The 14,648-nt window shown below is 35.9% G+C and overlaps 1 protein-coding gene across 2 annotated transcripts in view; it reads right to left on the bottom strand.

Annotated features, from left to right (window-relative positions):
- Positions 1 to 14,648, bottom strand: part of RASAL2 (RAS protein activator like 2) — a 163,693-nt gene that overhangs the window by 132,695 nt on the left and 16,350 nt on the right. The window contains exon 1 of one of the 2 annotated variants that reach the window (XM_032862573.1): positions 6,822 to 7,036. The exons of the other annotated variant lie outside the window; for it this stretch is intronic. Coding sequence (XP_032718464.1) covers positions 6,822 to 6,834 — 13 coding nt within the window. The 5' untranslated portion in view covers positions 6,835 to 7,036. Of the gene's footprint in view, positions 1 to 6,821; positions 7,037 to 14,648 lie in introns of those variants that run through there. 2 annotated transcript variants of the gene reach the window in all.

Below are 14,648 nucleotides of genomic sequence, written 5' to 3'. Positions count from 1 at the left end.
GGCGCTATTATGAACATTTTGTACAGGTTTTTTGGTGAGCCTATTTACGCATTCTGTTGGCACATAAATAAGTCTGGAATTGCTGGGTCATGAAGCATTGTTCGGCATAATTAGATATTGTCAAATAGTGCTCCAAAATAGTTATAAAATTAATACTTATAATCAGCAATATAAAAATTCCTTTTGTTCTAGATTCTTGTCAACATTTGGTGTTTTCTATTTCCCTTATTTTAGATACTCTGAGGCGACAGAATCCCATTTTGGTTTAAATTTGTGTTTCCCTGATAACTAAAATAATAAAATAACTGAGTACCTTTCTGTACTCTGAATGGCCACCTGGTTTGCTTTTTTTGTAAAATGGGAATTCAAGTCTTACTTTTTTCTCATTGATGTGTAGGAGTTTGTTATATATAATGAATGGATAATAAAATTTTAAAATGTCTCTTTTCAAACAAAACAAATGAATAAGCAAATGAAAAGCAGAATCAGACTATAAATATAGGGAACAAACTGATGGTTACCAGAGCTGAGGGGAGAAGAGAGTATGGGAAAAATGGGTGAAGGAGAGTGGGAGATGCAGGCTTCCAGTTTGGAATGAATAAGTCACAGAAATAAAAGACACAGCATAGGGAATATAGTCAATGATACTGTTATAGGTTGTATGGTGACAGACGGTAGTTACGCTTGTGGTGAGCATAGTATCACACACAGAGAAGTTGAATCACTATGTTGTATACCTGAAACTAAAATATTGTATGTCGACTATACTCAAATAAAAAAATAATAAAATAAAATTTTCTCTTTTCAGATTGCCAGAGAAAAACATAACATAAGCAACACCTGGATTAAACCTGAAGAACCTTAAAACAGTTTCTATTCTCCTGTAACCTGGGTTTGACAGGGGAAAAGAGAAATAAAAAGTCTATCTTTAAATATTTAATTCAAGAACTAATAAAAATGAAAATGGGATTATAATTTCTGACACTGGAAGAAACCTAGTAGGAAACTGTCATAAATTACTGTACTTTGTAGCAATAAAATAGTCATACCCTTGAAGTTCACTATTTTTTGCTAATTAAAATTTCATTGTCAAATACATTTTGCAGTTTGCTCACAGCAACATATGTTTCCGAAAATAAAACAACAACTAGTTTTCTCTTTACAATAAATTTCCTCTGCATAGTACATTTTGGTTTTGTATTGGCTAAAAAGTGTTTCTAAAGGAAATTTGTTTTCATTCCTGTTATGACAGCAGTAACTCCTAGGATTTTTTTTCTTTACACCATGTTTTTAGTTTTGTTAATAAAAATGGTTGACACCAGGTCCAAACAAAAAAAAAAAAACTACTTTTTGAAAATTTACCTTTAAAGGTTGATCATCAATAAATTTAAATACTGAGTGCTGCATTTGTAAGGGAAGGAAATGAATAAAAATAAAATTACTAAAAGTGTATTTCAAAATTTTAGCAATTATAGCTATGTAAATATTTACAATCAAAATAATGGTACTGGTGAAATAGAGTGACATTTATTGTTTCAGGAAACTACTGTGCTATTTCACTGAACTTCATTCAAGTGGAGGCAAAATGCTTCAAGGAAAATCTTATGGTGTATGTAAGCAAATTCCACAGAAGATAAAATAAAGACTTTAATTCATTAAATATCTTCTTAAATTTCAGCTGTGTAATGGTGACTCACAAAAATCAGATCATGTAGGGCATCTGGGTGGTTCAGTTGGTTAAGCGACTGCCTTTGGCTCAGGTCATGATCCTGGAGTCCCAGGATCGAGTTCCGCATCGGACTCCCAGCTTCATGGGGAGTCTGCTTCTCCCTCTGACCTTCTCCCCTCTCATGCTCTCTCTCTCTCTCAAATAAGTAAATAAAATCTTAAAAAAAAAAAAAATCAGACCAAGTACTATGTGATGCTATTCCTCTAACCACATGCAGAAAACAATCTATTACCTTTTCTTTGATGATTATTTCTCATACTTCGAGAAAATGCTAATAAAGAAATATTATATAATCATACTGGGCTAACTCTAAGAAATGAGCTCTTTAAAACAAGCTCTTGGTACACAAACAATGATTATCATTCCCTGTTAAGGGACTTATCATATCTTGTCCTGTTTTCTGACTGAAAAAACCCATTTCTTTCTATATATTCACGCAGTCTTATTGTTTTTTTCTGGCTCTTCTTGCAATCACTTTGACACATCATTCCTTTTCTTAAAAAGAGGTGGGGGGGATAAATTATTTTATATTGTATGCGTTTCTGGAAAAAGGAATTATTTAAGTAGAGACCCAAACATCTTATTTTCTCCTATCTGACCCAACAGATGAGAAATCAAATCAACTATATACCACCCATTTGAAGTATAATTTAACAAAAAAGTTTCAAACCAGAATATTAAAAAGTAGAAGAATATCCAGTTTTTCTAGTCTTCATATTAACTAAGGTATTGTCTGTAAATAGTTAACTATGTAACAGTGCTCTTAAAAATTTTTCAAAGGCACTCCACAGTCTTTGGAATTAGATGCAAGACACCAGAGTTAGCAACTTGTCCAACAGGTTGGCTGTCCTATGTGACACCTGATCCTGAATGACGCTTGATCGTGGCAGCTTAAGTTCCTTATGTTAGAAAGCCTGACATAAGAAAGAGCAAGCAGAACCAGGTAGCTTTTTCTTCAAAGAATAGCACTCCACTAACTTGAAATAACTTTCCAACTCGCTGCTTCAGCAATTCATTTATTCCCCAAATACTGTAAACCTGAGAATGACAGAAATATGGAGTCTCTAGAGAGTCAAATTATTGATAAGAACTCCTCACTGGCTCCTTCTCTAGTGTTTAACTTCATAATGGTAAAGTCTGAGTAGGGGCATGGAGGACACCAGGAAAGATAAAGACCATCTGAATTTTAATGACTGATTCAGTAAGTTTCTCCTACTTGTCAAGTATGTACAAAGAAAGTATTATCACTGGCAATGCTTAAGGCTTCCAAACACAAGCTGAGATCATACCCATAATTAAATGTGGAATCTGGTAGACTGAATCCCAATAAGCACTTAAAAAAAAAGAAGCGGGGGAGGAGAAGGAGGAGGAGGAGGATGGGGTGCGGGGGAGGAGGAGGAGAAGAGGAAGAAGAAGGAGAAGAAGGAGAAGGGGAGGAGGAGGGGAGAGAAGAAAAGGAAGAAGAAAAAAAAAGACTGTAAGAAGTCATATTGCTGAGTCATGACTCTTTTTTTTTTTAAGATTTTATTTATTTATTTGACAGACAGAGACCACAAGTAAGCAGAGAGGCAGAGAGAGGCGGGGGGAAGCAGGTTCCCTGCTGAGCAGAGAGCCTGATGCGGGGCTCGATCCCAGGACCCTGAGATCATGACCTGAGCCAAAGACAGAGGCTTAATCCACTGATCCACCCAGGCGCCCCATGACTCTTTTTTTTTTTTTAAAGATTTCATTTATTTGACAGAGAGAGATCACAAGTGGGCAAAGAGGCAAGCAGAGAGAGAGAGAGGAGGAAGCAGGCTCCCTGCAGAGCAGAGAACCTGATGCGGGACTCGATCCCAGAACCCTGAGATCATGACCTGAGCTGAAGGCAGAGACTTAACCCACTGAGCCACCCAGGTGCCCCCCATGACTCATTTTTTTTTAAAAAATAATTGTTCACTAGTAAACAACAGAACATAATAATTTTTTCCCCCTCTCTTCACTAAGAACTAGATATTTGAAGGAAGTTTATACAACTCAAGTATAAGAATCTGGTGAAATTTATTTCACAATAATCACTTACTCCTTTACTAAAAACTGGTATACAGGGAACTAAAAACAGGAACCGACATGAACAACCATTAGAGAGCATGAAAGAACAGAAGAGAACAGAAAGAACAAAGCCAGACTGTAACACTTTTTCTCACTAGAGGCCAGTGAAGGTCAAGAATGAAGCAGAAGGGGAAATACATCCATCTTGTACACATAAAAGGATTCCCAGAGTTCTGAGTGAATAATCAGATAACTTTTACAAGTGAAGAATTACTTTGACAACTCAGAACATTTTAGATGTCCAGCCTCAAGCCCTTGCTCTTGGTCTGTGTTTTATCTTTGCTTTTGTTTGAAAAGATTTCATTCTTACGGATTTAATGGGATACAAAACACAAAATTATATCTAAGAGGTAGAAAGAAACTGAAGCAAGAAAGGAGAAATAGCAACTCCTTTGAAAGAGACAAAAGTTTTAATCAACTATATAGCCAACGTTTTATTAGACAAATGCCATTGTTATATTACAGAGCTCTTTACCTTTTTTGAAAATTTAGTATAAAAACTGTATTTCTAAGGAGAGAGAAGTATATATATTTCATGAAAAAACATTTTAAAGAAATTAATATCAAGGAAAAACCAAGAAGAAAGAAAAGGGGTCTGCCTCAAGAAAACACTGGTCAAAAGAGAATTATTTCATTTCCATATGAGAGTTTCTTTTCTTATACCACTCATTTCACTCCACCTCTTCTATTCCCATTTAAATATTGTCTTCAGTTACACAATTGCTTATTATTGCTTTGCTCAAACACAGCATAAACCTGCATAATCTTATATCTGTGTTCTGGAGAGGAGAAGTAATATGTGTTTCCTTCTAATACTTTCTCTCTCTAAGGCATGGTAGTGAGTTTCATAAGGGTTAGTTTGGTTAATAAAATAGCTTCTTTCAAGTTAGGTTAGTAATATACCAGCACTAGATTAATGACCAATGACTGTTTCTGACGTAGAGAAATACACTCAAGCCAAATGTCCATCCTAGTATCTATCTATCTATCTATCTATCTATCTATCACACACACACGTAACATTACACACACACACACACATCATGGCAGTCCCTTCACATGCTCCATGAAGGATCAAAGACAAGAGAAAGATCTAAGCCGTGTGTACTACAACATGAACACTGCTAACTGGATAAGAGCATTATGTCCTCATTCTCACAGTCATCAAGTCCTCTTATAAACAGTGTGCATGGATTCTGCACGAAGACAAACAGTCTCTTGTTTCCTGCTGGGTGGAGAATGCACTTTGTAATTTGGTTTCCAATAGCCAAGAGCAGTAATGAAACTATTCCTTACAACTTACTGCTCATCCCACACAGACTTGTAAATAACCACACAGGCCCTGTCGAAAACTGGAATGAGCAGGTCAAGCTTTAACACAAAAGGGCCACGTCCCTTCGCTGTGCTTATAGCCACATCGAGCTGACTTGTTCCCAGGAGCTGTAAAGAGCCATGACAGATCCTTTTGACAGCGGCTATCTCTACTATTTAGCTCTTAGAATAGTGTGGCCTCTCTCAACCCCACAATGGTCTGCACGAAAATGGAAAGGGCAGCAACCTTTTTTAGGGACTAAATGAAAATGTATGAAGACAGATGTCTTCTGTCTGTGGTGGCTCTTGAGCTCCTCCACTGAAGTTACTCTCTCACACACAATTCATGAGAGGGAGTAACAGAGGACCCTTACAAATGGAGAGAAACAGAGCTGCACCTTGGATAAGGAAGCAAGTGGTCCAAACGGATGGATAATCTTAAAACGTTCTCTCACATTAAAAAATAAACACAGAGAAGGCACTGAATATGGGATGATTTTTTTTTGCTACCCATAAATAGATACAAATCACAAAATTAGAGAAAAGCTGACTAAAAGTATACAGAATTTTGCTAAGTCCTGAAGTCTTCAAGAGAAATTAAAGTCAATTTGAAAGAATTTTAATTTCATATACAAATATTCAGAATATGCCACAGCTATGTAATTGTTTATATAAAAGCAGAATGCAAACTATAGCCATTTTCCTTAATTGAAAGCCATTTTTTCTTTCTGATACTTAGTTACATATTTTTGGTTTTGATCAAGAGCGTGGTATTAATATTGATTTGATGATATCCAGTCCCCAGTATCTCTTTCCCATAAGGTTTTAATCTAGGTTTATAATGCATTTGATCTATTTATGCCATAACTCATGCTACTTGAGGCCAACAGATACGGTATAGAGAAAATATAAACCCTAAAAGTATCTGGTACGATGAAAACAACAGTAAACTGAAAATCAGGACATGTAGATTTTCATTTTAATTCTGTTTCTATGTGATCTTGAGCAAGCCCTAGATCCTCAATGTTCTCATTGAAAATGGACAGCCTGGCCTATAGATGATCTCTAAAATCTTGTTCAGATTTCATTTTCAAGGAGCTAATTGGTTAAGTCCCTAACTTGTCATCTATTGGCAAAGGATATTAAAAGTCTACATTGGGCAGAAAGAACAGGCCAAGTTCTCATCTGAATGCTCTACTGTTGTGTACAGATCCAACCTGTTGAACTTTCTGAATGACACAGATTTATTTATGTGCTTCTGAGACTCAAGCAAGGGTATTAAATTCTTATTGATGGTCAATATATTTTGTCTCCCTAAAAGAGAAATGAGCTGCATCCATTCCCAGTCATCGTAATATTTCATAGAGAATTTTGGGGAAGATCCAGAATAAGAATCCACTTCAAATTATTAAAAGAACAAGTAAATGCTGCATTGTTAATATTTTGCTATGATCGTTGCCCTTTTAATTTATCTGGCCCTTCTTGGGCTGGATTTTTGTACTGGAATGCTGAGAGCTTCCACACAATATTCCTGTGAACTGACAGGAACAAAAACAAACCTACTTCTTTAAAGCCAATAAACACAAAGGTTAGCAGTCACTGTAGTTGTGTAATAAAAATAAACCTCCACATTCCCTTTAAGCATATACAAACGTAACTTCAGACTCAGACAGACTCGAGGAACTCTTACCTGGGGTCTGCATTCTGCGAAGTTTCTGGGTGTTGCTAACATGATCCTTCCGGCATGCCAGTCAGAAACTCAAAACACTCATATACCGTCCTCGCCCGAGCTCGCTCTGGCTGGCGCTCACGCTCTCTCTTTTTTGCTCTCACTCTGTGCCTCAGACAGTTTGGAATGCAGAAAAGCCAGAGCCAACGCCAGTCAAACTCAAGCCTTTTTTTCTTTTCCCTAGTGCTTTTGCTACAGAGCACTAAACAATAGGCACTCTTCCTTCCTCACTGCACCTCTCCAGCACAGCCCTGGATGCAGGCAACTTACTTTAGGGGAAGCAATGGATTTACCAAGCTAGAAAATTCATTTCTTTCTGTCCCAAGAGGCAGTAGGATGGATGTGTGCATCTCTGCATTTTAAGAAGGGACTTCTTTTTTTCCTTAAAAGCAGTGTATTTCAAAATCTGTCATATTTTAGGGAAAGGAAAAATAATACAAATTTCAGAGATTCTTATTTTTGAATGTTATTATACTGAATTAAAACATAAACTTTTCGAAGTACAAAAACCAGGTGAATATCTCACAACAAGTGTGGTCTATAAAGAAGTATATATCTGCTAATATACATATTAATATATTAAATTCACTCCACAGATCACCTTATTACAATAGGATATTTCAAATTGGGAAAAGAAAAATTGTATATCCCCAAATCCTTCATTCAGCTCTTAAGCTAGAACTTCATTTTAAAAATAAAGAAAAAATTAATTTTATAAACTGAGTGGCTCTTAATTCTTACGTCAACTAGATATGATGAAATTATAGATAATATCACTGTTCTCAGTTATCATTTCAACTTGCTTTAAAATCAGACATATTTCTAGGGTTCTCCCCTTACATTCCAAGAAAGGAAGACAGGTCAACGACGTAATCTTCATTACTGGTATGATGACCTGGCACATTATGCGGTGGCTCAGTTGCTGAGGTAGCATGTCACGATTGATCAATTAAAAAATTCAGTTTGAACCATTGAGCAGATCCCACCTGTCACTCCAGACAGAGGAACAGGACAGGCAAGAGAAGAACATAATATCAATCTTTTATCTACCATTTAACAAACAGCTCATGGGAAGACATATACTCTATCTAGCTATATTTATGTATATATTTTATATGTAATCTATCTCTCACACACTATCTAGATATACATACATACACACAGATATGCACATATACATATACATAGGTGTGTGTGTGTGTGTGTGAACATATGTATAGTCCTTTTTTCCTTTTTTCTCCCCTTAAAGTCTCCTTAAACACCATCTGATTTGATTTTGATTATCTAGTCTCACCTTCCTTGAAAATCATTATGTTTTAACATTGCACTTTCCTCTGCCTTTACTTTTGGTTTCTTATTTCTACTTCAAATGAACTACTCCTTTAAACCCTAGTGCTACTCAGGTAAGAAACACAGAGAAAGAAAGGCAGAAACAAAACTTGTACAGAAAGGAACAAACTATGGGTCTGACCAGGAGGACTTTCAGACCACAGATCCCACCTTGTCCTATACGAAACAACACATCAACAACCACTATGCTCTTCTCCCCAAAGGTAACACAGCTTTATCAGTATTAAATGTCATTTATAATCGACCTTATAATTGTACAAAGCACACAGAAATTATTTTTACTTGTCATTTCTCTGAACAATTCTAAGAAATAGATCATGATTCTCATAATTCAACCCAAGAGTTAGAACTAAGGACAGTGAGTCTAAGTTATAAAGCAGAGAGATTTCAGGTCAAGAACAGCAAGCGAGTCCTTGGAAATGGCTTTCTGCAAGGGCTGCTGTAACAGACAATGGTTCCCTAATTCTTCCCACACAAGTGAATGTCCATTTGCTGAATATACTGCAGTGCTGTAGGTCTCACACTATGCTACTGAACAACGCTACTATTCTGATGAGAAAACGGAGTAACAGCAATCTTTTCCCAAATAACAGAAAAAGTTCACGAATACATTTTTCTCAAGTGTGAGTTTTTCTTCTTAAATATATTTTAAAATGTTAGAATCTGTTACTGTTAATTAACCTTAAAGAAGCCTAGAATGGTTCCAAACTCAGATCAAAAATGACATTTTCAGAAGATTATATATATGAAGGTTAATTATAACAATGGTTTACTGTGTTCTGCAAAAAGCACTGTTACCTATTTGGAGTTCTGATACCTGATTAAATCTGAGAACCACTGTTAACGACAGGAAACAGTTTTTCTTAAACCCAAATATGATGTTGTTCCGTTATTCAACACTCTTCAAAGAGGCTTATATACCATATTTTATTTTTACACTAAATCTTTTTTTGAAATCTTTTATGCATTACTATTTTTAACTCCCTGTTTTATGCCTTCCAGCCTTGGTGCTGCTGCTTTTGTCTGGAAGTCCCTTCCTTACCTGGTCCACTCTAATTTCTCCTTCAAAACCCAGATTTAAAATTATTTTCTTTACCTTATTTCCTACCAGAGTTGATCACATTCTCCTCTGCACTCATTTTTATACCCTATACTATTTTTTCTCTTCACAGCCCTCACCATTACCTAACATTATATCACTTAGTGGCATTTAATGTCCTTTTCCCCATCAGAATGTGAGGTAGATGGGGGTGGGGGCAGTGGGGAAACAAAGTGGGGCAGGGAGCGGAGGCTTTGTCTTATTTTCAATTTATCCACAGAGTTTTGAATGATGTCTGGCATCAGCAGGTACTTAGTGAATGATAGACAGATGGAGAGATGGATGAAAGAATATATTTCACTTATCTAACCTTTCATAAGTATCAAGTTAGGAATACTTAGGGATATCTTGAGGACAGGGAGCATAGCACATATTTTCTGATGCCAGAGTCCAGCGCTGTATACGTCACATGTGGTGAAGCAAGACCGTAAAGGAATACAACTCAAGCTTGTGTTGTTTCAAGTAACTAATTGAAGGCAAAAGAATTATACACCAAGGGAAGGTAGTTATTTCATCATTTCCTCAATTAGGACCTACTTGGACCTGGTGGAATCCCAATCCGTGAAAGCTTGTTGGGAGTCATTTTCCCCTTCTATGAAACCACAACCATGTGTTATGCTACTGTGGAAGAGAAATGCAGCTTCTAAGGTAGAGACTGAAGAGTGATAAAATCTTAATCTCCTACAACACTACCGAGTTCTCCAAGAGGCTAGAGAAGCATGAGTAAGAGAATGTTTCACCCTTTAGCCTCCGCTCAAGTTAGACACTGGCTCAAATTCATGTCCACGAAGGAGCTTTGAGCTGATAATATTGGATCTCACAACTAGAGCACTCAATTCAGTATCCAGTATGTTCATTTTGGATATATCAGGCCACTTAAGCCATTTTATGTCTGCAAACAATCACTATGTTGTAATTATTTGGTTTCACCATTTCTTCTCTGTACAGAGAATTGGGTAGGGTTGTCTTAATTAATCCATCTTATGTAACCACGATCCAACATCATATTTAATAAATAGTGTGTTAGGTTGAACTACGTGAAAATGCCATTTTTTGTTAGCTGGTAATAAACGATTATCAGCAATGATCAAAAGAATATTTAAAAAGATTCAAAGACTGAATGAAGTGTTGGATTAGGTGATTTTCAAGATCTCTTCCAGCTTTAGAATTCTATGATATTATTATTTGAACATAAATGAGAGAATCACTCATTTTCAATGCTTGGTCACCTTGACAAACTATGGTCCTCCCATTACACACTAACACAGCACTGTGTTCTTGTCCTTTCTTGAACTTATCACAACTACAGTTCAGTTATTCATATGCTGGACGTCTAGCTGCTCCTCCAAACTCCACGGTGGCAGGGACCATACCTGCTTTGTTCACTGATGTATCAGTGCAAAGTATGGCATCAGAGTATTTCATAAATATTTGTTGAATAAACAAATAAATGGACTCTTGAAGACTATATCTATGTCAGTTTTCAAATTCAGTATCAACAAATACTGTTTTCTTTTTTTTTAAAGACTGTATTTATTCATTCGTGAGGGACAGAGAAAGGTGGGGCAGAGGCAGAGGGAAAAGTAGGCTCTCCGCTGAGCAGAGAGCTGGACATGGGACTCAGTCCCAGGACCCTGGGATCATGACCTGAGCAGAAGGCAGATGCTTAACCGAGTGAGCCCCCAGGTGCCCAATACTGCTTTTTTTCTAAAAGGCTAGGATAATATTTTTCTAGTTATGAATCAACTAAGTAGTATACTTTTAAAATTTTAATGAATAAAGATAGCATATTTTCCCCCTACCCCTTACAAAAGGAATTATGAAATTCTGACTTTGGTACAGTTATGGAAGTCAGTGTGAGAACCATTTAGATACCCTAACTGCATAATTTTCCACAAATGCCTGATATTCTAAAAAATCAACACAAAAAATAAGCTAACTGCATATAATTAAAAATGACATGCACATCAGTTTTACTTCTTACCAAACAAATTAACAAATAAATAAATTTTAAAACCCTGTTAATAACTATCTTCTCTTCTTCCAAGCACAAACAAATCTCAGTAGCAGGTAGGCTGAGGTATACACCAGCCTGTCTGTGTGCTTCCCCTTTTGAACAACAAGTGATCAGAAACACAGCTGCTTCTAACCATAAACACAATTTCTATTAAGGTCTCTCCATAAACCAGATTGGCATCCTGATACTGTGCTCTTCCCACGGCATTCTTTTTAGAGTTCATACTAGAAAAGGAAATCATTGTCTATAATTGGAATAACAAAGACTAAAGTCACCCATTTTTTCAGAAATGCTTCTGAAATGCTCATTTTTAAGTTTATTTGTATATAATGGGACAACAAGCAGCACACATACATATACACTTCTGATTTAAAAAAAAAAAAAAGCATTGAAAAGACTTGAAGATCTGTTCATCGTAGGGTCTAGCTAAGTACTTATAAGTGTTTAGAAAAGGCACATGCCAAGAAGTGGCACATGGCACATGACAGCCAAGCAATAGTTCCAAACTTCTGGCTAAGCAATTACCTTGCTCTTCCAGCTACAAGAATTTATTACAAGGCATTTCCTTACCTGAAATGGCAACTGGCAGAGAGGAAGCATTACAGGGAGTAGGAAAAATCAAAGATCAGTCAACTCCTAATACGCAGGTGCTCATATGAAAAGGACCATATTTCAAAGAAAAATAAGCCAAACTTAAGTGGAAAAATACAAGCAAATCTTTTCCTAGTTCTATTTCATTATGTGAGAAAGATTGTGCTACAGGTACAAAAGCAACACTTCTATTTCTATGGAGAAAAATCAGTAAGAAACAACAAAAAGCAACTAAAAGCATTCAGGAATAGGGTTGGATACTAATGGATAATATCTCTGAATGTGCTCAAAGAGCCAAGGACAAGCTCGTGATATTGTCTCTCTTCATTTAAAGAGAGAGCTTCAATTGCACTTTAATAAAGTCTTCAAAAATTCATTTTCCTCAGTGGCTTCAAAACGTATAGACAATTATCTGTGAGGTTTGATGACTTCCTGTCAAACTACTCTGCTGTCACAACTGAGGCACTTCTGGTCGACCTTTCCCATACGCTGCACATGCTATCACCATAAAATAAGTCATTAGGCATTTGTTTTTATCTTAGTTTTAAAGAAAATTCACAACTATGGGCTACTATTTCCATAAAATCCACTTGGAAAAAGCACAGATGTTGCAGTACAGTCATCTTTAGCATCCCCCTAACACAACAGCACACAAACACATACACACATGCTACACAATTCAAAATACTACTGCACACCTCGGTTTCATTCAGTTTCACTCAATTTCCATTATTCTCTTACAACTAACTAAAGCAAGCTAAAATCTAGTAGAACTCCAAGAAATAAGTCATGAAACATCAAAAAAAAAAAAAAAGAAAAAATTAGAAAATTCTAACAGCAGTTTCCTAGGAAAAAGAGCTCTAAAGCAGACAACCTAAGAAGTAAATGCTATTGTTTAGTCCATGTTACATATGGGGAAATGGAAACACAGACAGGTTTGAGTGACTATCATGCCCAAGGTATGAAGTGGTTGGTAGAGCCAGAATCCACATTTCAGTTGGCTCTGGAGTGCTTGCTCTTAACCACTATGGTATACTAAATTGAACTACTTTTCCAAATTTGCTCTAAGTGAGATTTGGGGGTTATTATATTTCCTCTTCACAGTTTTCTGTATTTTTCCAAATTTTCTATAATATTATTAATTTTGTAAAAGAGCTTATGTATTACTCTAGATTAATCACCAGCTGTGGCTCTTTTCTTCACCATGTATGAATCCAGATATCATGAAACATACGTCTATTAGAACAATAGAACTGAATTTCATTCCACTTATGCTGTTTCATTTCAGCAACTGGACACAGCTCTATTTCCCACAATCAGAGAAGAGCTTCTGACTTGAGAATGATAATTTTAGTGATCATCTGTGAATATTTTCTGAACATCTGGGCCCTAGGATGTGGGGGATAGAAGAGAGAAGAGAACACTGAGGAAAGGGAAAGGGAGATACTCTCAGTCACTTGGCCCCAGACCGTGTGTTTTCAGGAAAAATCCAATCAATCTTGAAATCCAAGGGAATGAGGGGCCCTTTTTCTCAGTTCTATGGCTATTCTTTTTCCATTACCAAAAAAAAAAAAGAAAGAAAGAAAAAGAAAAAGTTCTGTAAGAAATGAATTAGATATTCTTCCAGAAAGGGCATATCAAATAGAATAAAAGGAGCCAGAATTATAGTACGTAACATGTAATCAGTTCATGATCAATTCCAAAACAGTGATCTTACAAAAATCCACAAAGCAGTTCAGCAACACAAACACTGCATGCAAGAATTCACCATTTGCTTTGAAACAAGCCAAATTTTTCTGTCTATCATAAGGGATAACATATTTTCTCTTGGCAATAAAATACGATATCTAAATTTATTACTGTTGAAGATAAAGACAAAAAAAAATTCACTACCAATAAAAAACTTGGAAATCCTCTGAGAGATTTGTTTCAGTGACAGTAGCAATGAATTCCAATAAAAACAAAGAACTTAGGTTTCAGCACTTTCAAGAATCAGGCGTATGTGGCCATGCTATTCTTTAACCTACTTTCAATAGTGGTTACTATTAACAGATAAATTTGACGCACGATATAGTAAATTTAGAGAGCAAATGGCTTTGGTTTTTGAACTCATTTAAAATCAATGTATTTAACCTGCTGGTGTTAAAATATCATATTGAGAGGCTATACCAACAAGTGGAAAATTGCTATATTTTACGGAAACCTAATATTTGAATGATATTTTATGGGTGACAAAAATTGAGATATAAAAAAGAAATTAATATATCTGCTAAGGAAACAGTCATTGGTGGTGACTAAGGGCAGAACCACACTCTCACTATTACATCTCTCAGGAGACCATCACAGAGAAATAAGAACGGGGATATCTACGCATGGGAATTGGAGACATCCTTTTACCCCTCATGTCAGGAAATAAATACAATGGTTTCCATGTCACTGGCAAGAGAAATTGAGCCACAATATTGATTTTAAAAATATGGTATTTTCCTTACAGAAGTTCTAGGCTTGAATTTATAAAATTTGATTATTTTATAGACCACCCTTTATTCTGTAATATCAGTTGTTGCATAATTAATATTATCCCCTATAAACCTTCAAAATTTCTTATACAACTTTTATGATGCACATTTTAAATTCTACAACATACCCATACATGTAAACATAAAATTTAAAAGAATATGATGAATTGGAGAATGCTGAAAATATATTTTACTTTCTTATTCAGTGTTTA

Source organism: Lontra canadensis, unplaced genomic scaffold (assembly GCF_010015895.1).
Source record: "Lontra canadensis isolate GAN:19392208 unplaced genomic scaffold, GSC_riverotter_1.0 scaffold24, whole genome shotgun sequence".
NCBI classification, from domain to species: domain Eukaryota; kingdom Metazoa; phylum Chordata; class Mammalia; order Carnivora; family Mustelidae; genus Lontra; species Lontra canadensis.
Note: the sequence above shows the minus strand (reverse complement) of the source record. Positions and strands in the feature narration are given on the sequence as shown.